Genomic DNA, 27,951 nt, shown 5'->3' with positions numbered 1-27,951 from the left:
AGTGAGTCAGTGGCTGAGTGGAGGCTGGCGTTCAGGTTTTTCTGACAAAACTCATGACTGAGGAGCAGCTGCTTGACGGGAAACAGGAAGGTAGGCTTACAAGTGACCAGGAGCACTTAACTCTTATCCCTGGTTCTGTGTGCCCAATGTTTGCTCTTTCATTATCCATTATCCCCACCTTGGAGGCTTGGGATGGGGTCTAAGGCCTGGTCCTCTCTTTCAAGTGCCACAGAGGTGAGGTACTTAAGAAGACAAGTTCCTTATCTGTCCCAGCAACTGACCCCCTGCCAGCTTCTCCATAGCCACGGCTGAAGATTATGTACCATCTATTCCATCTGTTCAAATTCTCTTTTGGCCCCGTCTTTCCTAACTCCTAAGTTTTAAGCTCCTCAAATCTCTTTTTCTGTCAGGGCTAATTGATGGGCATTACTGTCTTGTCCAAGAAACTGCATGGTCTTCTGACTGCTGGGAAAAGAAATCTCAGAGCGAAAGAGGGGAAAGGGGGCAAAAGTGTCCTCTTCCCCTCTAGCTGCAATAAAGCAGACGCTGTTCTGCGTCACAAAGTTAGTTCTGATCAAATTGAGAACATTTACACGAGTGTCCACCCTATTCTTCTGTTATGAGAGAAGACCTGTGTGAAAACCTTCATTTTATGATTATAAAACTATTCTTTATGATTACAAAACTTCGTTTTATGATTATAAAACTATTCTTTAAAGTGTAGTTTGTACAAAGGAGTCTTTTAAGATACCCAGCCTGCAAAAATGATGGATTTGCCCTGTGAAATTATGAGCTTTAATGCCTACAAAGTATGCGGTTTTGATTATCTTAATTGATAATTTGTTGCTTTGGGGATAACATGCATCGATGTCTCTGTTTGCTTCAAAGTGTGGACACTTTGTTAGGTAAGAAGAGCTTTGGAATTTCACCTTCTGCCTTTATGCACAAAGTTTATAACGTCATGATCTTGTTCATGGCTTATTCAAACCTAGAGTTGAGAGTTCATCTCATTTAAAAGTCTGTATTAATTTCTAATTGCTGTTTAGCTATACCCTTTTGCATTATGTTTTAGTGGTTGCCCAAGGGATTATAATACACATTTTCCATTTCTCTCAACCTACATAGAGGTAACATTGCACCACTAGATATAAAATTTAGAAACCTTGCAACTGTATCGGTCCAGTAACCATCCATTATGCTATAGTCAGCATATGCATTGTATAATATATATTTAAGTCACAAGACAATACTATAATTTTTGTTTTAAGCAATTATGTTTTAGAAAGAATATTTTTTTATATTTACCCAGAGATTAGTATTTCTCGTGCTCCTCAAACCTCCTTGTAGCTCTGCATTTCTAACTGACATCATTTGTCTTCCACATAAAGAACTTACTTTAGCATTTCTTGAGGTGCAGGTCTGCTGCAACATATTCTTTCGTTTTCTTTTATCTGAAAATATCTATTTTTCCTGCATTTTTGAAGGATATTTTCACTGAATTTAGAAATCTGAGTCAACAGTGTCTTTCCTTCTTCGTTCTTCCAAGATATCGTTCCACTGTCTTCTGGCCTCCATGGTTTCTAATGAGAAGTCAGTGATTATTCAATTCCTCTCCTGTATGTAATGTGTTGTTTTGATCTGGCTGCTTGTGCAAGTTTCTCCTCATCTTTGGTTTTCAGCAGTTTGACTTGGATGCTCTTCGGTGTAGTTTTCTTATATTTATCCTGCTTGGAGTTTACGGATCTGTTTCACATTCACCAAATGTGAGGTGTTTTGGGCTTTATTTCTCTAAGGCTTTTTTCTGTCCCATCCCTTCTTTTCTTCTTCTGTGACTCCTAATAGGTATATATTGGACCTTTGACATGGTCTCACAGATCCTTGAAGCTCATTCCCTTCCATCTTTCTCTCTGTTCGTCACATCAAATAATTTCTACTGTTCCTTTTTAAAGTTACTCTTCTATGATTTTCCATTTCGTTGTTAATCCTGTCCAGGGACTTTCAACTTTTCCCTGTGAAAATTTCCATTTGGTAATTTTTAAGTCGTTTCTATGTTTTTCTGCTGAAATTTCCTATCTTCTCATTTTCATGAACGGGTTTTCCTTTATTTCCTGTTGGGTCATGGTTATAGTCAGTGCTTTAAAACTCCTTGTCTGCTGATTTCAACATCTGGGTCATCTTAGGTCAGTGTCTATTGACTGTCTTTCTCTTTTGCAAATGACTCCCTTTTTATGTTTCTTTAGAGTCAAGTAATTTTGGATGTGTGCTGCGCCTCATGAATGATAGATTCATAACACTCTGGATTGTGTTACAATAGGAACAGTGTTTATTTATTTCATGTTGTTTTAGCAGGCTCTTAACTTGGCCAGCATCGAATGCAAAGTCTCCTACCCGCTTCCCACACCCATAGTATGTTGCACCTCAAATCTCACTCAGTTCCTTTAGCCTTAGCTGAGCTGTTTGGAGTCTGACCATTAATGCATACATGGTTCATCGGTCAGCCAGATATTTGGCAGTTTAGACACAGTATTTGGAGGAACTTCTCTGTTGCTTGGCTGGAATTTCCACCCTCACTTTCCAGCAGCTATTGTCACCCCAAATTCTGTCCTCTAGTAGTCCTCAGGGCAATAACACTTTGCATATTTTAAAAGAGTGTGAGTAGCCTGGCACAGCAGTGATTGAGACCTGCCTTCAGGCTAAACTCATAAGCTGGGAATTCACCAGTGATATTCTTGTCTTCCATGCATTGACTCCCTTCTAGTATCTGCCTGCTCTGGTCACTCTCCAGTGCCTTAAGGTAGTTGTTTTTCATATTTTTCCCCAGAGTTTATAGTTGTTACCTGTGGTAGAGTTGGTGAGGCAGGAGCCACTCAGCCATACAGAAAGTGGCAATTCTTATTTGTGTCATTTAAATGAACAATGTAAATGCTCCCATCTGATAGATGGTAAAACTGAGGCCAGGAGAGGAAACAAGGTCATGGGTATGTTTCTCAATGGGCAGGGGGAGCAATCAGCTATGATTTTTAAAAAATTGGGTTGGGGATTTTTAGAGTAAAATCGTAAAACAGGCTAGCTCCTACGCAAAACCTCTATTTTGTGCATTTGTAAATTGGGGATAATATTAGTATACAGTCGGTGTTCATTAATTGCTTAGTAGGTCTAATGCTAAGCCCCTTGAAGGCTTTCTCTCTTTTAATCCTCAAGACAATTCAGTGAGATTGGATTACTTTTATTTGGAGATTTCACGGAAGTGGAGACTGAAGTTTAGTGAGGTTAAGCCCAAGATGACAAAATTGTTTGCACTATTAATCAATCATCATAATAATGGCAATAAGCATAAGAAGAATGGCTCATATTTATTGAACTATTGTCACGTTGTAGATAACGTGAGGTGTTCTGTATACATGATCTCACTTAATCCTTCCATCAGCTCTGGAGGTAAGTGCTATTGTTACCACTCCATCCAACTCCACGGGGCAAATACTATTACTATCACGCTACCTTTTCAGATGGCGGAATGGAGGCCAGAAGAGGCTGAGTAACTTGCCCAAGGTCACATAATTAGCAAGGGGCAGACCTGGGATTCGAACCCAGGCAGATGAGTTCCAAACCCAATTACTTAACCTCTATGCCCCAATTGCCTTCTTGCTATGATAAAACATCTGAAAAGGCTGCTCATCTTAGAGGTCCTCCAAGAGTCAGGTTTTCCTCCTTTTAGTAAATGCTGGATTGGATCAGATGGAATCCCCAAGGCGGCAGGCTTCCGGGGCCCACGCACACGGAAGGAACCTGCAAATATCTGTGGGGTGTGAATCAGCCCAAGAACCCATTTCCAGCCATTCGCCATATACCCCAGCCTTCAGTGCAAATGAGGAAATCTTCCTAAGCAGGAATAAGCTGCAATAATTTGCGGAGGTTCCCTCATCCTGTTTTTCACTTCATGTTTTGGATGCTGCAGGCTGGGTGAGCAGAGATCCCAGGCTCTGGCCCTGACAGCTGCACTGCCTCTGAGCGCCGCCATGAACCACTTCCAGACCATCCTGGCTCAGGTCCGGATGCTGCTGTCCAGCCATCAGCCGAGCCAGGTGCAGGCTCTCCTGGACAACCTGCTGGAGGAAGAGCTTCTCTCCAGGGAGTACCACTGCGCCCTGCTCCGTGAGCCCGATGCTGAGGCTCTGGCCAGGAAGATCTCCTTGAGCCTGCTGCAGAAAGGAGACCCGGACGTGGCCCTCTTGGAGTGGGCCTGGAGTGGGCTGCAGGCGCCAGCATCCGAGAGGGCCCTCGGCTACAAGGACCGTGCTGGTAAGTCGGCGTCCCCTTTGCTCCAGGAGCAATGACTGGCTGTAAGCAGCTCAAGGATTTTCTCTCCTCTCTGAAAGAGAAGTCGGTGTGATCACCTGTGTCCCAAGATGGGAAGGCAGACCTGGGCAGGAATCAGGGCGGCTGGTGGAGCTGGCAGGAGCCGCAAGGGCTTAGAGAACGGTCTGTGATGCTCGTGTGCTGGAGGCAAGCGCCATGCTTCCCACTCTGATTAAGAGAAAACCCTCCTGGAGGCAAGCGGGCTGGTGGGTTTACTCCCTGAGTCTCCTCGATGTGTCAGGCCCTGTACTGGGCACTGGGCGGGGGGCACACATCAGCTCTTGCATGCAAGGGGCTCACGATCTAATGGGGAAGACAGGTGCAGGCATAGTCAGTGTGGTTCAATGATGGAGAGATGAGGGGCCACTGACTGGAGAGGCCGCAGAGCCGGATTGCTGAGGATGCTGTTTGCCCATGCGCACGGCTGTGCGTTTGTGTATTTCTGTGCGCAGGTGCTTGGGTGTGGGCACGCGTGGGCACGCGTGTGCGTGTGTGTTCATTTGTGTCACAGGGAGAGACAGAAGCCGAAGGAGAGACAGGGAGAAAGAGAAAGGGCAGGGCAGAATAGAAAGAGACAGACAGAGATGGAAAGAAGGGAGGGAGGGAAGGAGAGTGAGGGGGAGGGGAAACAGAGAGAGAAGGTGGGGGAAGTGTGACAGAGAAAGAGAGGGAGAGATGGGGACTAGGAACCAGATCAGAGGAAGAGAGGGAAAAAGTGTCTTCTTTTTCGAGTATTGATGATACTTGTTGCATCTTAAATCAGAAAAAACAAGCCAACGTCATATACTGTTTCACTTGCAGGCTTGGCTCCTCAAACATGTAAGGCCTTCTTCCTTCCCAGTTACAAAGAGATTGTCTTTGTTGCAAACAACCTTCTTCCCCAAGATACCTGTTTGATCTGTTTCCTCTATGCAAATCTGTGCTTTTCAAATTGTATAACTTGGCGTCATAAATTCCTGGTCCTTCTTGGTCCCTTTGTGGTTTCAGAGTAATGTAAAACTTGAGATAATAGCCATGGTTCATATTTCTCCACTATTTACTGTGTGCCAGGTAGAGATAGCCTAAGTACATCCGGGCACCTTCTTAGCTAGTCCCATATCCACCCGAAGCCCTTTGATTATCTGCATCCTTATTCTACAGACCACCCAGAGGTGACACCCTGGGTCCTCAGGTAGGAAGAGGTGGAGGTGGGATTTAAGGACAGGCAAGCTTTTATCCTCAACCTGACCTTCAGAGTTAAAAGCCCTTTGATGGTCTTGACTTTGGCACCAGGGTGGTAAAGGTATTTCCCCAACTCTTCCGCCAAGACACCCGTTTATATGGGGTTGGCTCCCCTGTGCTTAAATTCTCACCCAGCTGGTATCCTGGACACGTCTTCTACTCTCCCCTCTTAACAGACCCCTGGGGCAACAGGTATCTTTATAACCTGAGTGATCTCCCTGACTTCTTAACCAGAGTGTCTGCAGCCCGTGTGGTCTCAATGGGGGTGCTGAGGTCAACCTGAGGGGAAGTCAAAGCCTTCCTCTCTTCTTGACACCCTCCCCCCCCAAACTGCTCCTTAAGATACCTCTTCTCCTCCCTCCGCCTCTCACTGGTTCCTGTTATTTCACTGCGTTTCCTCCCTGGGGATGTATTATTTTTTCTGATCCCATGTGACTCTAGAAAGGGAACTGGGCTTTAGGAGGCCGGGAGATAGAGGACAAATCTCTGTCTTTCCTGCTCCTTCTTCTGTCCTCCAGGCCAGCTCTTCTCCAGGGTTTGACCCAGGACTAGGCAGGTGTGCCTGCTGCAGTACAAGCCGGGAGGGAGCACCTTTCGGAGGGGATGAAGCAGAACAGGAAAGAAAATTGTGCGGTTTATAAATAAAGGGCACTGACTTTAGTTTCAGTGGGGTTCAGAAAAGGAAATCGTCAAATGATGTTTTAGTAACTCTCCCCACACGCTGTAACGATCTTCACCCCCCACTGCCCTAAATCCTGCACCCGCTCCCCCATCACTCTGAGCAAAAGATAAATCCAGACAGTGGCCCCTGAGGCCCTTCACGGTCTGGCTCTTGTCACCACTCTGCTTTCATCCCCTGCTTCTGCCTTGATCATGCTCCAGCCATGCCGACCCCCATGCTGTTCCTGGGACAGGCTTGGCACGCTCTCGACCTCGGGACCTCTGCACCTGCTGACCCCTCCACCGAGAACACCCCTCTCCTGATGTCCTCCTGGCTCACCAACCGGAAATCCTCTAGTGCTCAACTCAGGTGTCACCTTCTCAGTGAGGCCTTCCATTTAGAATTGCAATGCCCCCTCCACATTCCGAGCCCCCTCCCTAGAGTGACGTTTCACCTTCTATGTAGTTCACTTTTGTATGTTTGTTGTGGATTGCCTGACTCTCCCAGTGGAAAATAAGTTCCACATGGAACTGTATTTTGATCCCAGGTGCGCCCCAACTGTGTACTATGGCGTTGGGGACAGGATAGGTATGCCATGTGTATTTGCTGAATGTTGGATGGAGAGATGGGAGGATGGAGGGATGGATGGAGGAATGGATGGATGGGTGGGTGGATGGCTCATGTACTACCATCATTCTCGCTTTACAGGTGAGTAAACTGAGGCACAGAGTGGTTACAGCCTGGGGAGTGGGGCTGTTAGGTCTCACCGAGTCCAGATCTGTCTCTATACTTTCTGCTTGGTTACCTCTTTTAAACAACCCAAAGGGATACCGTAAATCTACCAAAAACAGGTTGACTGGCTTCATACTGAAACTAGCCTGATGATTCAGAAGGCACCTTCAGCTAGTGCAGTGCTTCAGCTGCAATGGTGCAGAGAGCCCACTTCGCGGGGTTGACTCTGTGCGACGCAGAGCAGCACATGTGCGTTCAGCCCCAGGCCAGCTCAGGGAGGCTGGAGAGTCAAGGTCCCTATCCTGGCAGAACTCAGCAGCTTCACTCGGGAATCAGAGCAGACGTTCGGGCATTCTTTAGTCAACAGTGGGTGACAGCTCCTGGAAGGCCCATCTGCAACCAGAGAAGAGAGAGTTAGGATGGCAGCAATGGAAAAAGAACCAGGCTGGAAGCTGGACCACCCTGGGACCTTGGGCATGTAACTGCACTACTCGGACCCTCAGTTTCTTCATCTCTAAAATGGGAATGATGATACAAACCTCCCAGGGCTATAGTGAGTGTTAAATGAGTTGCTAGTTGGGAAACTATCCAAGGCATTGCCTAGCATTAGACAGATAACTCTAGGGGGTTAACAGCATGGAGAACTGGACAGGGGGAAATAAACCAGGGGTTTGAGGTGCTGAGGAAACAATCGTCTGCAGCCTTGTTAGAGGCACCAAATAATATCTAGACAGTGCTGAGTGCTTGGGTGCTGTGTGCATCAGAAGAATGAGTCAATATTGCCCCACCCTCAGATTGGCACACTGGTTAAGCACATGGGCTGTGCCCTCCAATGGCCTGAGTGCCAGTCGTGACTCCCTGATTCCAAGGGGTATGCCTGTGAGCCCTTCCTCGGACCCCTCTGGGCCTTAGTTTTCCTGTCTACAAAATGGAGGCGACAGTAGTACCGAGTGCCGTTCTCAGGATTCAGTTACCTCATCCAACCTGAGGCACGTGCATTTCTGGCAAGAGGAAAGCTGGCTCTGACTCAGCAGCCTTGAGGGTGGTGCTGGGGCAAACGCAGACCCAAGGTGAACAGAGGGAGGGCTGTGGGCGAGGTCAGAAGCAGCTGGCCCTGGGTTTGTGACCGGAGCGAGGGGCACAGAAGTGTTTGGGGCATGCTTTTGCAGAGGCTGTAGGTTTTCTATTTTATCGTTTCCTTTGGCTTCCCTTTGTCGTTTCATTGCTCTCTGTTTTCATGATACAATTTCATGATGGAAAAGCAGGGACGTACCCCGGGCTGCCAAGTTCCGCCTCCAGCGTCCCCCCTCATGTGTCTCTTAGGATGAGAGCCACAGAGCTGGGCTGTGCAGAGGAGAGGGGCTGTACCCTCTCTCCCAACTCCTTCCTTTCCCCAAACCTGAGGGGGTAACGTTGGGGAGGACAACTGTTGTTCTTTCATACTGGGCGTCTTCTCAGCCAGACGCATGTCACCTTCACCTCCAGGAACCACAGAAGGAGAGGCACCTGCGCCCGGAAGTTGGCACTTCCCCATGGGTTTTCCCATGCTGACCAGTGGCCTGGCTTGGCTCCAAGCCTGCTCCCTGACCCAACCAAGGACGGTTTCTGTTCTTTGTTGCTGTTACCTTGAGCAGCTCACCTGTGTCCTCACTTGCCCAGCCACCTACCTGCCTGCCCTCAAACTTACCTGTTTTAACTACCTACCTACTATCTACTTATGAATTCATCAACTTACAGCTACTACCTACTTATATCTACTTATCAATCTTTCTACTTCTCTAATTGCCTGCATATTTATGTATCAACTTATTTATCTGCCCTCCTACAACTAACCCATTTGTATGTTACCTGCTAATAGGCTTACGTTCTCACACACCGCCCTACCTGCCTAATTTGAATACATTACCAGTTTTATTCTCTCTATTCACCTACCTCTCTACTGACTGACCTCTACTCCTTCTTTTTAAAATCTCCTTCCTTCCCTCTTCCTCGGCCATTTATTTAGCACCTGCTAGAACATGTAGTGGTCACACACAAAGCATTCGGGAAAGCACTCCCAACCTAGAAAGGGAGAACTCTTCAGCCATTTGGAACTTGCGTCTACCTTGATCGTTTAAACCCAAGCTCCATCATTTCATTTCAATAGCCTTGGAGTATGTCTTTTAAATGAGAAAATAAAACACCAGGTTCCAGCTGTGAGTAATGTAATGATCTAATCTGAGGCAAGGGGCTATACGAGGTTGGACAATTAAGTTTGCGAACTCATCACTATGGTCACCTTTGAGGGACTCCCCTTGGGAAGCTATGCACTGATGCCAGCACCTAGCCCACCCTTCAAAGCAACTTTGGAACTCTTTTTCTGGAATGGCCATCAGAGCTGTCGTCATATTACCCTTGATGTCCTGAATGTCATCAAAATGTCTTCCTTTCAATATTTCCTTTATCTTCAAATTAAAGAAAGAAGTCACTGGGGGCCAGATCAGGTGAGTAGGGAGGGTGTTCCAATACACTGATTTGTTTATTGGCTAAAAACTCCCTCACAGACAGTGCCCTGTGAGCTGGTACATTGTCGTGATGCAAGAGCCATGAATTGTTGCCGAAAAGTTCAGGTCGTCTAACTTTTTCACGCAGCCTTTTCATTACTTCCAAACAGTAAACTTGGTTCACTGTTTGTCCATTTGGTACAAATTCATAATGAATAATCCCTCTGATATAAAAAAAAGGTGAGCAACATCATTGCAAGACGTTCGCGAACTTAATTGTCAGACTGTGTCGTCATGAAACAGGAGGCTCACAGGGTATCGTCAAATACACAGCAACAAGGTTTCTTAAAATGAATAAAGCAGAAGATTGTTGTTAGCTGGAAAAATAAGGACGGTGGGAAGTCGGGCCTTGAAGGTTGGCTAAAATGCAGCCTGATGGTGAGGAGGCAGCAGTTAGGGGTCCTGGAAGGGGACGCTGCTTGAGCACAGGTACATGGGTAGTACCTATGTAAGGTAAGGCCAACCAGGTCTGTTTGCGGAGACTGCAGGCAGGGATGGCGAACTTTCTGGGATGCAAATCAAACTTGGGAGATCGGTTTCCTCCCAGTCTCCCCTCACAGGGGACACTGGCAAACTTAACAGAGTTTCTGCTGGTCGCTAGTGGTCTTTGTCACGCTAGATCCTGGTTTGACACAAAGCCGTGCAGGTGGCCAGGACAAGGCTGGCTTCAGCAGCCCTGAGAGGTGCCCTCAGTCAGGAGGGAACTGCGGCCTGGGCTTCAGAGCACGGTCACCACCTCTGGGATAGTTTGGCAGAGGAAAATAAACAGGATGCTTGAATAGGGAGAAAACCCGGGCTTGATTTATCTGTCCGCCCTACTCCTTTCCTGTCCACTCGGTCCAAAACTCTTGTCACCCTACCTCTGCGCCAGCCTGGCCCCTCTCCTCAGCTCTGTCTCCACGGCCTCTGCTGGAATTCAGACCCCCATCAGCTCCTGGCTGGGCCCACAGAGCCTCCCATCTCGCCTCTCTGCCCTAACCTTCCCTGTACTGACCTACAGCCTCTGCCGTCAGCCAAACACACAGGCTGGCACATGACATCACCCAGTTCAGAGAACCTCTGTGTTGACACAGGACCATCACAGTCGGGTATGGGTCTGGAGGGGTCAGGGAGGATGTGGAAAGACCAGGTGGCAGGCCTCTGCTGCCGTCCAGGTGAGAGGTGAGGGCGTCCAGGCAGGTGCCCCTGCAGGCCTGGCTGACTCTCATTTCAAGCTCTGCCCTGCCATGGAGCTGATTCAGAACCATGGCCACTGGAGCTGGCTACTTCTGAGGACAGGAAGGGACTCCCACAGGTGGCCTCAAGAAAGCTGAATGGCCAGCGGTGCCTCTCCCTCGGCACCGGGTCTTTGGAAAGGTGAGACTTCTTGGGATTTCTAATATTCGTCCCTTCTGTTTTGTTAGCCTCACAAAGCAAGGCTGTTTCAAACTGACTATTAGCATTTCTCATTTGTCTGCCTCCTTTCCCCTGGGACTTCTGAAAGCAGCGACTGCTTCCAAAGAACCACCATAAAAGACAGGCATCGTTATCCTCACTTCATATATGGGGAAACTGGAGCCCACACAAGGGAAGTGAGGGGTCCAAGGTCACATACCTGCTAGTGACCGCAGGGGCATGACACCAGCTCTTCTCCCTCCACACCCAGGGCCCTTTCAGTAAATACGGATCCGGTACTTAAATCAGTTTCCCAAACATCATTCATTTCAGTACCACCCTCTTGATGTTGGCATACCACTTATGCTATTATTTGCTTGACAGCTTTTTTTTTTTCCAAACCGCTCACATTTTTTCATTCAACTTTATTTTCGAAGGCAGGTTTATGTCCGTCATAAGTGAAAAAGAATGCCACACATAGAAGGTCACTATAAAAGAGGAGAGCAGTGTAATGTTATTCGATTCTAACCAAATACTGTTGTCTACCGAAGGCTTGAGACTGGGGGCTGCTCCCTGTGAAATGGGGAGATCATACTTTAGAAGTTAAAGACGTAGCGCCCCAAGCTGAGACTTCCTCCTGGATGCTCTCTGGTGCCTGGGCAGAGACCTGAAAAGACCCCAACTTTCTCCCTGTGTGTCATCATTATTGGCACCACATCTGTGTGTCACCCCAAGCCACCTGGCGTATATATCATATTTTGGGTAACAACCTTTTATGTGTAACTTATGTTTCAGTCCAATGTCTTGGAATGAAAATGATGGGCAGACCGCTCATGATCTGCTGGGAAATTCAGGGTAATTTGGTGGGAGGCAGGTGGAAAAGGAGACTGGCGTGCGCAGGGACGCTCAGCTTGTCTGAGACAATTGTGGGGCTCTGATCCTGGCCCCATCCTTCGAGGGTGGCAGATCCTGGCAGGTGGCACCAGCGTGGCACCGTTGTGGCATCCATCATTTCAGAATGTCAATGTTTTGACAACCGACAACATAACTTCCCAGCCTTCTTCAGTCACCCCATTTGGTCCACAATAAGGAACTGAAATTAACATTGGTGGCAGGGGGGGGGGGCCGCGGGGGAGTTTAAGGGAGCGTGGACAAATTTGAGCATGTCTAGATGTAAGAAATCTGACAGCAGGAAGCCACCTTGCAGGGGGCGAGTTTCCCGCTGGTCCCTTGCTTACTTCCTTTGCATGCTGGTTTATCCTTGGCGGGCTCCACGCATCTGAAGATGCAGGGAAACCAGCAAGAGATGAGGCTGCCTGCTCCTGAGCTGGGCATCTGAAGGGACCGTCGTGGACAGGCTGAGGGCACCAGGAGGGTCTGCCAGACTCACTGCGTTTCCCACACCATGCGTTGCCTGGCTCCACGCCCTGCCAGGTCCTACCTGCCGGAGCCCCAAGGTAAAAAAGCGGGTGGTGGAGGAGGTTGGGGCTGAGAATACTTGTCAATTGAGGGTGAGGTCTCATCTGGTCTCGCCATTGCAAATGAACAGAGACACGCTCTGAACTGGGGTGGGGTCATACAGGGGTGTCCTGCTGGAGGTATTGGAAGAAGTGAGGTAGTTAGCCATTTCCTTCCACTTGAGGGACACAAGTCAGCCAGGTGCCTGGAATGTGAGGGGTGCCACGGGTTGTAGGAACCCTTGAAGGGTACTAGAGGGCCCACTTTCGGGGGGCATGACATTAGCTCTCAGCGTTGATGGCCTCCTCAGCCAACCACAAGGTCGTCTGTATGCTGAGTAAACACTGAGGGGTGCCCTTGAAGGAACGGGACCCTTGCCAGATCCCACCCCATCCCCAGGGGAGCAGGGAGACCAAAGCAAGAGTCCGCCCTTTGGTGTAGTTATTGAGCCCCAGCCAGCTGGCAATAGCCAGTCCCCTGAACAGATACTCCCCTCTCCCCAGTTTCCAAATGGTGTTTTGGGGCGGAAATGGGGGAGAGGGGACAGATGACACAGCATGGCACAGACTTCTGGCACCAATTCTGAAGTCAGAGTGGCAGATTTCAATCTCAGCTGCACTGTTGGTTGGGCGTGTTGTGAGCGTGTCGCCAACCCTCTCTAGGCTATGTTCCTGGGCTGTGTAATGGGATAAGGGGAAAACTCTTCCGCCAGGGCAATGGTGAGGCATCAGAGGGGCTAGCACAGTACCTGGTACATTGTAGGGACCGACCGTTGTCATGCGAGCCCAGTGTTATTGATGCTGCTGCTTTGTGGCTGAGATGGATAAGACTCCTTTTCTCAGATGCCGCTGAAATGTGTGACTTCCTCGGAAACCACAAATTGATGACAAGTTTGCCATCTCTGTTAGATGCTTTCAGAGAGTGTTGGGGAAGTTTTCCAGGTGCGGGAGAGAGGTCAGAAGCCACCTTGATTGACCCACCCCCAAGTTCTCGTGGTGGGTGGGCTAGGGGTCCAGGACCTCTGGAGGAGGAAGGGCCGGCGTAATGCTGAAGGGGGTGTGGTGATGGAAACACTAGTTTGCCTGGGCTGAGCTTCCAGCCCACGAAGATTCCCGAGGAATTTTCTCTTCCTCCCACGGGCATCCAGTTTCCCAGGAATAAATGGCTCAGTGAGCAACCTCTGGGTCCACGTGCCCTGTAGATATGTTTTGCCTTCCTCACAATGGTACTGAGCTAGAGAGAAATCACGCCCCCCCCCAGGGTGGGGATGAGCTCCCTGCAAACGTCCTGGGGCATGCTGGCTTCCCCGCAGCGTGGGACTGCCATTTCAAAGAGCTGCCTGGATGCTCTGGACGCTCTAGGAGTGTAGGGGTGAGACTGAGGCGCTTCTGAGAAAGCACGTGGTGTATGCAGCAAGGGGAGGCTGGGGTGCCGGCTTACTCTCCCGCTTGACCCTAGCCCCACAGTGCAGACAGAAAGTGAAAGAGAAAAGAGCCGATGCAGAGGGTGGAGTGGAGTGGCCAGGTGCCTACTGCCCCAGGCTCACAGCAACCCCAGACCCGCTGGGAGGGAGAGGCTACCAGCAGTGCGCGCACCAGAGCCCCGGTAGGTGACTGAGGTCCCGTCTGCAGCCTCTAAAGTTGGGCTGGGAATCGAGACTCAAAGACAGGTAGCTACTTGGTTGAGGTCACACAGCTCCGCTGGGAGGAGGGAAACGGAATGTGCAGAGCGTAGTCCCAGGACATTCCTTGTTTCCAGCATCTGTTGAAGGACTGTACCCAGGAAGCGGATTGGTGAACCTAGAGCTGGGCTGCTGTGCCCAGAGTGCCAGAGCCGAGGGGAAACGGTGGGGAAAGCCGGGAGGGAGCCAGAGCCTGCAGAGGGACTGGATTGCAGAAGGAAGACGCAGAGCAGATAGGTGGCTGGGGCCAAGCCCTGGGCAGAGAAACAGCGCGTCCTAGAGTCTGTAGAAGGGTACAGGGGTGCGTGGAGGGGACCCAGGCTCTCCCTCTGTGGGAAACTTTGGACCAGGGCCCCCCTTCTCTGAGCCTCAGTTTCCTTGTTGCCTCATATTCTTGCTCTGGATTCTGGGTACGCAGCCCTCTTGGCGAGGTCCCCTGCGCGGGGAGGGCTATGGGGAGCTGGAACTTCAGCCGGAGAAATCCTCACCTCTCTTTGATCATATTGGGAGGTAGGTCTCTACCGACTGCCCTTGACCCTTGACCGTTGGTACCTCTGTCTCACTTTGGGATCCTGGGCCATACCCTCTAAAGAGAGAAATTAAGGGGCCCTGGAAAGGGGGGTGGGGCTCCCTGGGTCCCAGAACTCTGGAATCAGAACCATCATGTCTAACTGTCTGGGACCCTTAGCACCGAAGCTCTCTGAGTCCCACAGCCCCGCTCCACCTGACACGGGAGGGGACGCGACACCCCACTTCCAGTCGCAGCCAGGGGTTCCTCACTTTGGCAGGAAGTGGGCCATCTGTGTACCCTCCTCCCTTCCTCCCAACCCGGGGAAAAAAAAAAAGAAATACTTCTAGTCAGATGAGAAGGTTAAGGAAATTGCTACGTCTTCCTCTAGGGCCTGGTGGAGCTGAAGCGGGGAGGAGAGGAGACCCCAGCAAATCATTTTCCAAACCCCAGTCTGCCTTAAGCAAGGACCTGGGGTGCAAGATGCCAGGATGTGGAGTGGGAAGGTCCTCAAAGATAACTGAGCCAGAGCTCCCAGGATTCGCATACATGAGAATCACCTGGAAGGCTGTTTAGTCTGCAGGTTTCCCGGCCCCGCCCCTAAACCCCATTGGCTAGGCCTGGGGTGGGGCTCCCAACGGTAGGTTAAACAGCAGATTAAGCCATGTATCCCAGATAATTCTTATGTCAGAGGTCCAGAGGTCATACAAACATTGAGAAGCCTAGATGCAGTCCAACCTCTGAACCCGCCCCATTTTTTGTTTTGTTGTTTGTTTGTTTGTTTGTTTTAAGGAGCGCGTAGCTCACAGTGTCCCATGCGGGGACAGAACCAGCAACCTTGGTGTTATTAGCACCGTGCTCTAACCAACTGAGCTAACCAGCCACCCCCCACACTCCCTATTACAAAATCACTAGGGACTTCCCCAGGAGGTTTGGTCAAAGACCCCATAGCTGAGTAGTTGGTAGAGTCAGGATTTGAACCCAGGTCTCCAGAGCCGAAGAGAGATTTTCCAAAGGCTTTGACACCTGCATGGTGGGTGGTCCAAAGATAGTTCTCAGTGAGGCATTAATTGACGTGGTTCTCATAGGGAAGGAATTGGTGCTTTTCTGATTATTTTTCATCCTTAGCTGAGTGCAGGGACCTTTAGTAACACTCCAAATACTGTACTTGCTAAGATTTCTTTTTAGAAAAAAAAAAAAACACACACACAAAAAAAACGGTAGAGCAGCTGACATTATTTTGGTAACATTGTTTTGTTTTCAGTGGCAAGTGATACTGTTTTTTCCCCATGTGAGACAGTGATAGAAAGTTTTCTTTTTAATATTAACAAACTTTACGACTGTAACCCTTTATGAATGTACAGTTCAGTGGTATTAAGTACATTCACAAGGTTGTACAACCACCATCCATCTCCAGAACTTTTCACCTTCCCCAACTGAAACTAATCCTAGTAAGTAATAACTCCCCATCATCTCCTCCCCCCAGACCCTGGCAACCACCATTCCACTTTCTGTTTCAATGACTGATTACTCTGGGTATCTCATAAAAGTAGGATCATAATATTTGTCCTTCTGTGTCTCACTTCTTTCACTTAGTAGAACGTCTTTAAGTTTCATCCATGTTGTAGGCATGTGCCAGAATTTCCTTCCTTTTTACTGCTGAATAGTATTCCATTGTCTGGACAGACCCCAGTTTGCTTATCCATTTATCTGTCAGTGGTTACTGGAGTTGTTTTCACCTCTTGTCTATTGTGAGCAGTGCTGTTTTTTTGTTTTGTTTTTAAAGATTTTATTGGGGAAGGGGAACAGGACTTTATTGGGGAACAGTGTGTATTTCCAGGACTTTTTTCCAAGTCAAGTTGTCCTTTCAGTCTTAGTTGTGGAGGGCGCAGCTCAGCTCCAGTTGCCGTTGCTAGTTGCAGGGGGCACAGCCCACCATGCCTTGCGGGAGTGGAACCGGCTACCTTGTGGTTGAGAGGACACTCTCCAACCAACTGAGCCATCCGGGAGCTCAGTGGCAGCTCAGCTCAAGGTGCCGTGTTCAATCTTAGTTGCAGGGGGCGCTGCCCACCATCCCTTGCGGGAGTCGAGGAATTGAACTGGCAACCTTGTGGTTGAGAGCCCACTGGCCCATGTGGGAATCGAACCGACAGCCTTCAGTTAGGAGCATGGAGCTCTAACCGCCTGAGCCACCGGGCCGGCCCTGAGCAGTGCTTTTTTTGAACATTCACGTGCGAGTATCTGTTTGAGTCCTTGCTTTCGAGTCTAGAAAGTTTTCTTTTGAAATAAATATATTTGTTTCTTTAGAAATTAGTTAAAGGAAAATAGTAAGGTAAGTTGTACAACAGGTGGTATGAAGGTATGACCAACAAACTGTAAAGGAGGCAGATGAATGCCTGAAGTTTGGGAGCCTCTGGATCAGTGGAAAGACCTGGCAGCTGTTGTAACATTCAAGGCTGTGGGCTTGGGGGCTGCAAGGTCAAGGGCATGGCAGCTGAGGGACATTTGGAAGGAAAAATAGAAGAACTGAGGAAGTGTCCAATGGTGGCAGGAATGGAGGGTCTGAAAAGTTCACTTGGGGAAAGAGAATTGTAGACTTCCTAATAGTCAAGAAAAGCCATTCAAGCCGTGGATCCGTGTCCTCTTGGCAAGTGAAACTCAGGCTGCCTTGGAAATGAAACCTCTCTTAGTTCTCAGAAGCATGAGTGTGTGTGTGTGTGTGTGTGTGTGTGAGAGAGAGAGAGAGAGAGGGAGGGAGGGAGGGAGGGAGGGAGGGAGGGAGGGAGGGAGAGAGAGAGAGAGAAAGGAGAAAGGGAGGGCACAGGTGGCTACTCATTAGAAAATTCAGAAGCCTGGGCCCCGCCCCCAGACTTACTGAATCAGAATTTAGGGGTGGGGTTGGGGGGGGTTGAGGCCCAGGGATGGGGTTGGGGAGGTGAGGCCCAGGCTGCTTTGTATTTAGCACCCTTTCCAGGAAATTTGGATTTGTAGCCAAGCCTGCCAACCGCTGGGCTCTGTGGCAGATCCTGGCAGGCAGGGCCAGCCCTGTGATTCATCTCTAGCACCCAGCAGAGGTCCTGGTTCTGGCTTAGGTGCCAAGTTTGGTGGAGCTGGGAATCTGGACTGGAGTTGGGGCCCTGACTTGCTAACTACAGCCCCAGCATCTTCATTCCCCTCCGCGACCCAGCACCTGGCTCAGGTTCTCTTCCTGAAAACACTCATGGACTCAGCTAGGAATGTTGGGACATGCAGAGGGAAGGCCACCTGGAGGTGGGAGAGGCCAGGTGAGCCCGAAGGGGGCTTGTGTTCTGGACTAGCAGGAAGGCACGCCTCTGCCCGTGGCTACAGCTCTCAGTTTGTCGCTTCCCTCTCATCCAGGGACCACCTGCCCCCCACTCCCAATAACTGTGCCATTTACAGTTACGTGCACAAGCCAAGGTGGTCTCATTTGATTTCCCAAGTTGCGATGAGGTACATGTCCTCAGGGGGTTTGCACTCAGTTGTGGTCCAGAGAAGACAGGTGGCTTACCTGAGCTCTCAGCTCTCAGAGGTGGTCTCTTTGGAGTCTTTTGTGGGGTTCTTTATGATTTCCAGGCCCCATTTGGGGAAAACCAGAGCCAGAGTGTCTGGGTGGGGGAGCTCCCGGGGAAGCAGACTCAGAGATGGAGATTTGCATGGGGGGAGGTTTACTGGGAAGAGGTCACGAGGGGAAGAGGAGGAAGCAGAGGGAGCAGGTGGGCTGCAGTACAACAGAGGTCTAAGCCCAGCCCCCAAGGGGAGCGCTGAAGTTGGGGTGGACTGCAAGGTCATCTCAGAGTGAGGCATTGGCCCCTCACTGACAGCAATCAGTGCATGCCGGCCAACCCTGGAGAAGGGGCGTGCCTTTGGGCAATTCGAGAGAGCTTGCGCAACTTGCCTTTCTGCCGCTGGTGCTAAGGGGGCTGATGGGAGCAGCACACCACAGCACCTGCTATGCAAGTTGAAATGACCAAATCTGAGAGTACCTGGAGGCCAACGCCTACTAAACTGTCCTCTGGAGTTGTGTTTTTAACTGTACTCTGGGCATAGTTAAACTTTTGGGGAGGGGAGGTCCAGGGCCCCCCACACCCCTTTAATCAAACAGCTCCATCATTACCTGTTCTGAGATTTGGGCTCCTTGGACGATTTCACTGGAAAACCACCGTTCTAAGATGCCATTCTTATTTAACAGAGGAGGGAGCTGGAGACCAGAGAGGGAAAGAGGCTTGCCTGGGGTTGCACAGCCTGTCAGAGGCAGAGCAGGGCCCAGACCTCAGGTCTCGCCACTGCCTGTGTTGATCGCATCCCTTCAGTCTGTTGTAAACTCAACCATCTCCATGGCTGTGCCAGCGCCCTGCCGCCACCCTCCCTCCCACTGCTGAGAAGCCCTGTGAGCAGGGGTTGGAGCCAATCTTCCTTTCATCTGTGGCTTTCCCGCTCTGAGGTCACTTTGTTCTGGCCCAGGCTGGTCCCAGCACAGAGGGGCTGGGGAGCCGTGATGGAAATGCCAAGGTTCTTGAGGTCCTTGAGGGTGCTGGAATGGCAGAGGGTGGGGGGAGGGGAGCGAGGCTGAGCAGCAGGCTGGATCCAGTGAGATCCGATGGCACCCGTTCCCCCACAGCTCCCACACAGCTTACCTCTTAATCCCCTCTCAGTCTCAGCGGGCACCCCATGCTTCCTGCTCCTCCCCTTGGTAGAATCGGCCAGTTTGGACCAATCCAGTGCTCAGGGCCAGTTCCCTCCAAGCCCGTCTGCTGGAAGACACCCTCCTGTGCCTCCCAATTCAAACCTGCCTCTCCCTGCCCCCGTCACCCATCTATCCCAAGCCATCATCTTTCCAGCCAGTCAGAGATAGAAGAGATCTGAGAGGGCCTCCAAGCCAGGGGTTGCAAACCCAAATGCCTGAGGGGCCATAACTGTGTAAAATGGGGCCAGGCAGAAGACAGTAGGGAGTAGTGGGGAGTCTGGCAGCAATCAGTTGTGTGTTCTATATGGACACATTGTGATGATAATTTATATATATATATATATATATATATATATATATATATATATATATATATACACACACACACTCAAATTGCCTTGGGAAATAACACACTTAGGTCTGTGGGCCTGACTCAGCCCTCATTTTATAATCCATACAGTTAGCAAAGCCTCCAATGCTGAGTCGGGCAGCAGAGCCAACCAATAGCAATATTTCCGACCTCTCCTGACATGATGCTTGTCTGGCCTGCCACTCCCTATTACATAATCACACACATGCATGTACACGTACACATACACACATGCATCTTCTAATCTCCCTGCCTGGAGGAGAAGTGGCCAGAACCTCCAGCCGCCTCCTAGCCCAATAAGTCCCTCAGCCTTGCCACATACCTCAGTTTCCCCTGCCCCGTCCCTTGTGACTTCCTCCTGCCCCTCTAGGTAGTGAAAGTTTTGAGTGACACAAACAGTTTCTGCATGCCCTCTCTGTCTCATTTTCCTGGGGCGCCCACACTGGGCTGGCAGACCCAGTGCTGGGGCTTCCTCCTCTGCAGATGGCACCTGCCGTCCCCTGTCCTTCCCCAAGTCCTGCGTGGTCTCTTCTCCTCCCCCAGGACCAGGGGCTCTTGGGCCCACATTACCCCTCCACAGACGCCTGCGGGGTGGCAGAAGCTCAGGTGTTCTTTTTCAAGCATCTACAGGTGCCAGGCTCTGTGCAGGCACCGTTGGGGAGCCACAGAGACACCCCGTCGTCTTTGTTTATGCTTTGTTTCTTGTAAACTTCAGGAGCCTTTCAACCTTGGGTTAACTGCACCCCTCACTTCATAGTACTTTATAATCTTTGGTCCCCATGAGGCAGCTCTTTTAATTAATTTCCCTTTCCCCTTTCTGGGCACGCATTCTGATGCATTCACGGTGTAGCCTTTGTTTGTATGGTTGTGTTTTTTTGATGAAAAATGTATTGGGGTGACATTGGTTGATAACGTTGTATAAATTCCAAGTGTACAATTCTGTAACACATCACCTGTATATTGCATTGTGTGCTCTCCATCCAAAGTCTAGTCTCCTTCCATCACCATATCTTTGACCCCCTTTGACCTCTTCATCTTGTTTGTTTGCGGTCTTGTAAAGTACGTGTTGCTTTTTTTATGCGCATGTATGTCACGCGGCACATCTAGAACTGGGCTGTCAGAGCTCATTCTGTTTCTCCCTTTTTCACTCAGTACGTGTCGTTAAGATCCACCCACTTTGCTCTGTGTGTATTTGGTCTGTTGCTTCTAATTACTGCATCATCCTCCGTGGATCCTCAGCTGCTTTTTCCTGTCCCGCCCCCAGGGATGGACACCCAGGTCGCCTCCAGTCCCTGTCACCACACATAGCACCGTGGCGAGCATCCTCGGATGGGTGTCCTTGTGGATTTGTGGGAATATTTCCGTGGGAGGTGTAAATCCAAGCACTGAATTGCTAGGTTGTAGGATCTACTTGTCCTTAGGTATGCCAAGTGGTGCCAGGTTCTCTGGGCTGGCCACACTGGCCCAACCTCACCACCCCACTGGAAAGTGTGACCCAGCTTTCTAGTTTTTGCCAGTTGTACAGTGTCAAGTAACACCTTGCTGTGTTCATTTTGGGGCTTACGTCTTTGTAGCGCTTCCTGGATATGTCACTTTAAGCAAGTCACAGCAACTAGTGCGTCAGGCACCGTGCTAACTCGTGCAGCAGGCTTCACAGCCCAGAGAGGCTGAGTAAGTTATGTGAAGACACACAGTTAATAGGCACACAGAGCTCGTCCTCTTAACCACTGTGCTGTTATGATCATGTTTTGTCTCGCTTCTAAAATGTTCTCTGGGCCTATACTGCAAGCTTCTTGGCAGGAACTGTGTTTTAAACCTCTTTAGGGCCCCTGGAGAACTGAGCCCAGTGACTTTCTTGTAGGAGGTGCCCAGTAAATCATTGTTTTACAGATTGGGAGGAAAAAAAGTGCAAGAGGTTTCTTAGCGTTTATCTGGAGGAGTACAGGGTACGAGAGAAAAAGAGGAACTTGTTTGATCTATGAGCCCCACAAAGATGGTAACTGGGAGCTGGGTCGTGGTAGATAAGTGTTCCTGGGCTCCGGCCATCTGACCTCCGGAAGCAGCTTGTCATGAGGTGAGAGAGCAGGGTGGTGTTAGGGGCTGCTGGGGGGACAGAAAGAGGAAAGGCTGACGGGCAATAAGGACTCTAGAATCCCAAAATGCCTTAGCTGGATAGGCCCCCACACCCAGGTGGTGAAACTCAGGCTCAGAGGGGTAAAGAAATGTACTCGAGATCAAAGGCAGAGCTGGAACTCAAACCCACGTCTCCAGACACACAGTTCAGAGATTTTCCATTCCTTCCTTAGGAGGAAAGTTCATAGTCAACAAGTAGAGAAGTGTTCCTTCTCACACTGTTTTATTACACAGCGGAGCAGAGCTGAAGGATTTGGGGAGCAGCCAAGGAGCCCCTTTCTCCCTCTCAACACCTCCTCAGACCCTCAAGGATATACTCCCCCTTTCTGGGAAAAAAGTGTCAGATAAACTGAGCCTAACCTCATTGTCATCATCTGTAAAATGGGTACAACAACACCAGTCTTCCAGAGTTGCTGTGACAGTTGGAACAAGGTCATAAATATACAGTATCCAGCACAGCCCCAGACACACAAGAATCTCCCCAGCAGAGATGGGATGTGACGTTGGCCCAAGAACAGCTGCGTAGACTGAACGTCTGGTTGCTCAGGTCTGAGTGAGGATACTCTGGTGACACTTGATTTTCCTCAGGGGAGAGAGAGGTGCATTTTCATTTCAGAAACCATTTTGGTACATATGCTGTTTCAAAACCTGTGGTATAGTGTGAAACTGGGGATGGAAACGAACCCCCAAAGGAACTTCGGGCAGCAAAAGAATTCGGAAACTTTTCTCAAGTTGGATGTGGAAGGTGGCAGCCCAGGGGGAAGGGCAAGTTCAAAGAGGACCTTCTAAAATTACTCCGCGTTTATCGAAAACACAGCACGCCTCTGCTGCACCCGACGCTCCTCAAAAGGAGAAATCATCTTGCCACCCACACCTTCTCTCACCGGGTGAGGGGGCTGAGGACCAGGAGCCACTAAAAGAAGCTGCGACACTGGGGCCAGGCAATGGCTTCAGATCCCAGCTCCCTCCTCTTCTCTCTGAGCCTCTTTCTTCACCTGAGAAATGGGAGTATAAATAGCTAATGTGTGAGTTAGACTAAATGGGGTAACGTCTACACATCAGGTGGTTTGGTGTCTGGCCCTCGTGAATTCTAGTTACCCATCATTCCTGTTGATGAGGGGAGCCTGCCATGTGCTGGAGCCTGGGGGTTGGGGAGCAAGGGGGCCAGGTCCTGCCCTCCCAGAGCTCCCAGCCTCTGGGATCTGCACTGTGATGGACAGCTGAAGGGGACTCTGTCCTCTATTGGGGTGACCCGGGCCCTCTCTGCCCCCAGCACCCTCTAGAATTGCAGGTGGGGAGAAAGAGTCCCATTGAGGGGCCTTTGGAGCATTTCCTAAGCATCTAGAGATACAGGAAACATGGTAGTGGGAACACTAACGTGGGGAGAGGGTGCTAGGTCAAGATGCAAGTAGATCTTGGCGTAAACAGGAGGCGTGGTGGCCTTGTGGGGAGAACTAGACCAGGAACCGAGACTGTGGGTCTGCGACTAGCTCGGAGTCGTCCCAGCGTAGTGGGCTGCCTTGACTAGGGGCCTCCCTGTGCCTGGTCAGCACACACAGCCCCTCCTGGCCTTTCCCTGGTCCCGCAAGGTAGGCTTCATTGTCCTAACCCAGTGGTGGGGAAACAGATAGTCAGAGAGGTGAAGTCATGTGCCTAAGGCCTCCCAGCCAGAATTCAACCTCCAGCTCTCTAACTCGATGACCTTGGACCAGCCATTTCAGCGAGGTGTTTGAGTACCCTCCTCTGTCTAGTGCTCATAATACTCCATCCTGCCTTCTCCCGAGGTCCTTTGGGAGCTTCGAAGGGGGAAGGGTGGAGGCAGAAGTCTATTGTGAGCATCAGACCCCCTCTGCTCAAAAGGAAGATGCAGGGTTCATCTTGGGAAAGCAGGAAGGGAGGTGCCGTGGTGTGTGGGAGGTGCCTGAGAAATTTCTTCTTGTCCAAGTTGAGCCAACAACACAGAACTTGGGCCCTGGGGTGACTTTTCTCCCAGGTACTTTGTCAGTGGTGGTGAGAGGGTATGAACGGACCTTCCACTTTGTACTGCAGACTATGGGGCTTTTTGTTTCTATGGGGTCTCCTGATGCAAAAGCACAGAAAGTTTGGCTTCACAATGTGGTGACTCAGGCAGGAGTGGAAGGGGTAAGAGGCGAATAATAATAATAATTAATGATAATAATAGCCATCACCCATGCTGAACTCATTATGTATGTGTCAGAAGCCGTTCTAAGCTTCCATTCACTAAGCACTTACTAAGCGCCAGTTACCTTCCTAAGGAGTCTATATGAATTAACTTCCCTAATCCTTATGAGTTGCCAAGTATTATTATTCCTATTTTACAGATAAGGAAACTGAGGCTCCAGGAGGTTTAAAAACTGAGTTTGGCCAGGTTGCAGTGAGTTGGCAGATAGGAGTGGTTTCAGAGTCAGGCGATTTGACTCCGGAACTCACGGGACTCGATTGCCTTCTGGCTCTGTCAGTGTATCTCCCTGGTCTTTGAGCACATTTGGCAGTGCTGCCTGAAGTTTGAAGCGGAGCCCACCAATAGTGAGGCTGGGCTAGACGTTTTTTAGGCTCTTCCCCATTTGCACGTCCCGCCACTGCCCATCTCTAGTTGTTGCTGGTCCCTATTCCTGGGCCTGCACACAGCGTGGGTGTTCATGTGAACGGAAACATTTAGATGAGCAGGCAAGAGCACTGGACAGAGAGTCTGGGGCTGGGGGGTCAGGTGCAGGCTTGGCCACTGGCAAGCTGTGGGGCCTTGGGCAAGGCACTCCCCTCTCAGGGTCTCCTCTTCTCTGTGGAATGAAGGAAGTTGAAGGTCCCTGGCCAACCTGATGGCCTGTGAGAAAACAGAGCTTGGGTAACTTGACCAGAGTCATACAACTCATTTCTGGAATTGCTGGGGTCAGTTCTGAGTTGTTGTCAGCAGATCTCCCTGCCTGGAAAAAGAGGCAGATTGTTACAGGGTAGGCTCTCAATAAATAGCCTAGACTGAAAATGGGAGGCAGGCAAGATTGGGGGCAAGGAGGTCTTCTCTTACCATCCTTCAGAGAACAGGAAATTGCTCAGTGGGCTCTCAGGCCAACGTGTTGAGAGAGGGGGCGCCATTCTGCCTCGGCCCCACTCCAAGAAAAGGGCCGTTGCTGTCTCTTTCAGTTTCGCTTCCTCCAGTCATGGCTGGCTGGGCCTTTGACGCAAGCCTATTGTTTGGGTTCCTGCAGCCACCACCCAACCCGTTATAAACACACAGCTCCAGCCAGGGCCTCATGTTGGCCTGGAAAGGTCATTCTCTGTGACTTCTGGGTTCTGTGTTGAGACCCTCCAGAGGTAGTGAGAGTTGTTGCTGAGTGACAGGAAAAGAAGCAACGGGAAGGTAGTGAGTTGTGTGTGTGTTTTCACTGCTTTACCCTCCCACTGTCCTTCCCCGCTTCAACTCCATGTTCTTGGCCAGGGAGGGCCACTCAGGAGGCTCTGTCATGTCCTCTGGCCTTCAGGACCACCTCTCCTCTCACCTCCTCCAACAAGCTTCCTCTGAGTCCTTCCAGCATGTTTCTGTGTCCCATGTGTAGTAAGTCAAATGCTGGCCCCCCCCAAAAGATATGTCCACATGAAGTCCCTAGAACCTGTCACTTTCACCTTATTTGAAAAAAGGGTCTTTTCAGATGTAAGTTAAGGATTTTGAAATAAGATCATCCTGGATTTTGCAGATGGGCCCTAAATCCAATGACAAGTGTCCTTAGAAGAGAAAGGCAGAACATTTGAGACACAGAGGCGATGTAACCCCCTGAGGCAGAGATTGTAGTGATGTGGCCACAAGGTCACATGTCAAGGAATGCCAGCAGTTCCCAGGAGCTGGAAGACACAAGAAAGGATCCTTCTCTGAAGCCTCCAGAGGAAACTTCATGTTGGATTTCGGGCCTCCAGAACTGGGAGAGAATAAGGCTGTATTGTTTTAAGTTACTCGGTCTGTCGTACTTCGGTGCGGCAGCCATAGGAAATGAACACTCCATGGAATTTGAAACTGCCCGAACGAGGCAGCAGGCAGGGCGCTGGAGCCACACAGATGGGGCTTCAACTTGACTCCGCCTGCAAGAGTTTAGCCTCTCTGAGCCTCAAGTTTCTCACCTGCAAAATGCCCTGCCAGCGTTAGTGTTTTGTTTTGTTTTCAAAGCTTTCTTGGGAATAATTCACACATCATGCAATTCACCCATTTGAAGTGTACAATCCAATGGTCTTTTTAGTATATAGATAGTTGTACAACTCTCCCCACAGTCAACTTTAAAACATTTTCATCATCTTCCCCAAAAGAAGTCCCATACCCATTAGCAATTGTTCCCCATTTCTCCCCACACTCTCCCCCAACCCTACCCAGCCATTCTATCTGCCTCTGAAGATTTTCCTGTTCTGCATAGTTCATATAAGTGAAATCATACAGTATGTGGCCCTTTGTGTCTGGCTTCTTTCACTTACATTAATTGTTTTCAAGTTTCCTCCACGTTGTAGCATATGTCAGTACTTTATTTCTCTTTATGGCTGAATAACATTGCATGGATTTTCCACATTCTGTTTATCCATTCATCCATTGATGGATATTTGAGTTGCTTCCGTATTTTGGCTGCTATGAATTATACATCTGTACTGTTATGCTTTGTATGCAAGTTTTTGTGTGGACGTGTCCTGGGTTGTCTTGCAGATTAGATGAAATAGCATCTAAGGTATCTGATGTGTCCCTCTACACATGATTATGAGGGATCTCACAGAGAATCTGCCCCAACTCCTTCAATTTGCAGAGTAGGAAACTGAGGCATGAGAAGAAGCAGAAACTTGCTCAAGGTCGCACACAGCAGTGGAGCATAACAGTTAAATGCAGGCCCTTGAGTCTGACTGCCCGGAATGAAATCCGGGTTCCCCCGACCTTGGGTTACCTTATGTAAGTCACTTACGCGTGTGTAAAAGGAGGACAGTAATAGTGATGGTACCTACCTCTTATGGTTGTTGTTGTGAGAATTAAATGTGCTAACCCATGTGTCTGGCACATAGTAGGTGCTCTGCCAATCTTAGCTGTCATCATTCATGGCAGCACGAGATGTGGGACTCAGGTCTCCTAGCTCACAGGTGTAACTTGTCTTGACTCTACAGTTCCCCAGTTCCCTCTCCTGTAGGATGGGCATCTTCCCAGGGCGCTTGTAAGTTCCTTGGAGAAAGGGACTATGGTTGCTTCTCCCCACTGCCTGGAGAAAAGTGCTAAAGGAGCACTTTTCTCACTTACTTTGGCTCTCCCTAACCCTGGCCTTCACCGAGTGACCTAGCTGGAGAACTGTGGTAGGTGTTAATTCTCTGGATCTTTTCAGCATCCCACGAGGTGACCAAGTATGTCTCCCTTCCAGGCAGTGGACAGTGTGCCGCCATGGAGTTGGGGCCTCTAGAAGGCGGCTACCTGGAGCTCCTTAACAGCAGTGCTGACCCTTTGCAGCTCTACCACCTCTGTGACCAGTTGGACCTGGCTGGAGAAGAAGAAATCGAGCTCTGCTCAGGTGGGCTGTCCTTCTTCTGGCTCTTCCCAAGCCCTTCCTCACCCCTCAGCCTGCAGGGGCAGCAACCAGGGCAAGCGCTGGCCGCTGAGCTCAGGTCAGCACCAAGGACAGCTCCTGCGCGGCGGGGCGTTCCTCTCCAGCCCGACCCCGCCTTCCTGCCTTCCCCACCAGGCGTCTTCCCAGGCCTTTCCTGCTTCATTCAAGGGGCTTTCCCCCCACAGAACCCGACACAGACACCATCAACTGTGAACAGTTCAGCAGGCTGCTGTGCGACATAGAAGATGACGAAGAGACCAGGGAAGCTTATGCCAATATCGGTGAGGAAATACCCTGGGGCCCAGAAAAAGCACAATTGAAGGGCAACATTCTTTTTTCTCTTTTATTAATCTCATCCATTCACTGTGAGCCACACCAGGCCCCTCAGTCAGAAATCAGGGCGGAGTGGGGGCTAAAAGAACAGAGCCTCCAGGGAAGACGGGAGATGGAGAATAGAGAGGGGAATAGACCCCCCCCTTCACTAATGACCCACAGGCAAACAACATCTCACTTTTACATCCTGTCTCCATTTCTATACCTTTTCCTATTTCTTGCTTTTCTTTCCCACAAGCCCATACCACACACCCTCCCTCTCTCTCTCTCCCCAGGTTCCTAAGCCAAACTTAGTATTGGCAC

The 27,951-nt window shown here is 49.8% G+C and overlaps 1 protein-coding gene across 4 annotated transcripts in view; it reads left to right on the top strand.

Moving 5' to 3' along the window:
- The first annotated feature begins 3,955 nt into the window (after positions 1-3,955).
- CIITA (class II major histocompatibility complex transactivator) overlaps positions 3,956-27,951 on the top strand; it is a 45,947-nt gene continuing 21,951 nt past the window's right edge. For 2 of the 4 annotated variants that reach the window (XM_074322573.1, XM_074322574.1), the window contains exons 1-3: positions 3,956-4,299; positions 27,133-27,279; positions 27,501-27,596. In XM_074322573.1, coding sequence (XP_074178674.1) covers positions 4,017-4,299; positions 27,133-27,279; positions 27,501-27,596 — 526 coding nt within the window. In that variant the 5' untranslated portion in view covers positions 3,956-4,016. Of the gene's footprint in view, positions 4,300-12,076; positions 12,345-13,814; positions 13,951-27,132; positions 27,280-27,500; positions 27,597-27,951 lie in introns of those variants that run through there. The other 2 variants (XM_019714063.2, XM_019714062.2) reach the window with 2 other exon arrangements.

The sequence above is a fragment of the Rhinolophus sinicus genome, linkage group LG18 (assembly GCF_036562045.2).
Source record: "Rhinolophus sinicus isolate RSC01 linkage group LG18, ASM3656204v1, whole genome shotgun sequence".
NCBI classification, from domain to species: domain Eukaryota; kingdom Metazoa; phylum Chordata; class Mammalia; order Chiroptera; family Rhinolophidae; genus Rhinolophus; species Rhinolophus sinicus.
This window is presented reverse-complemented; position numbering and strand designations above follow the sequence as displayed.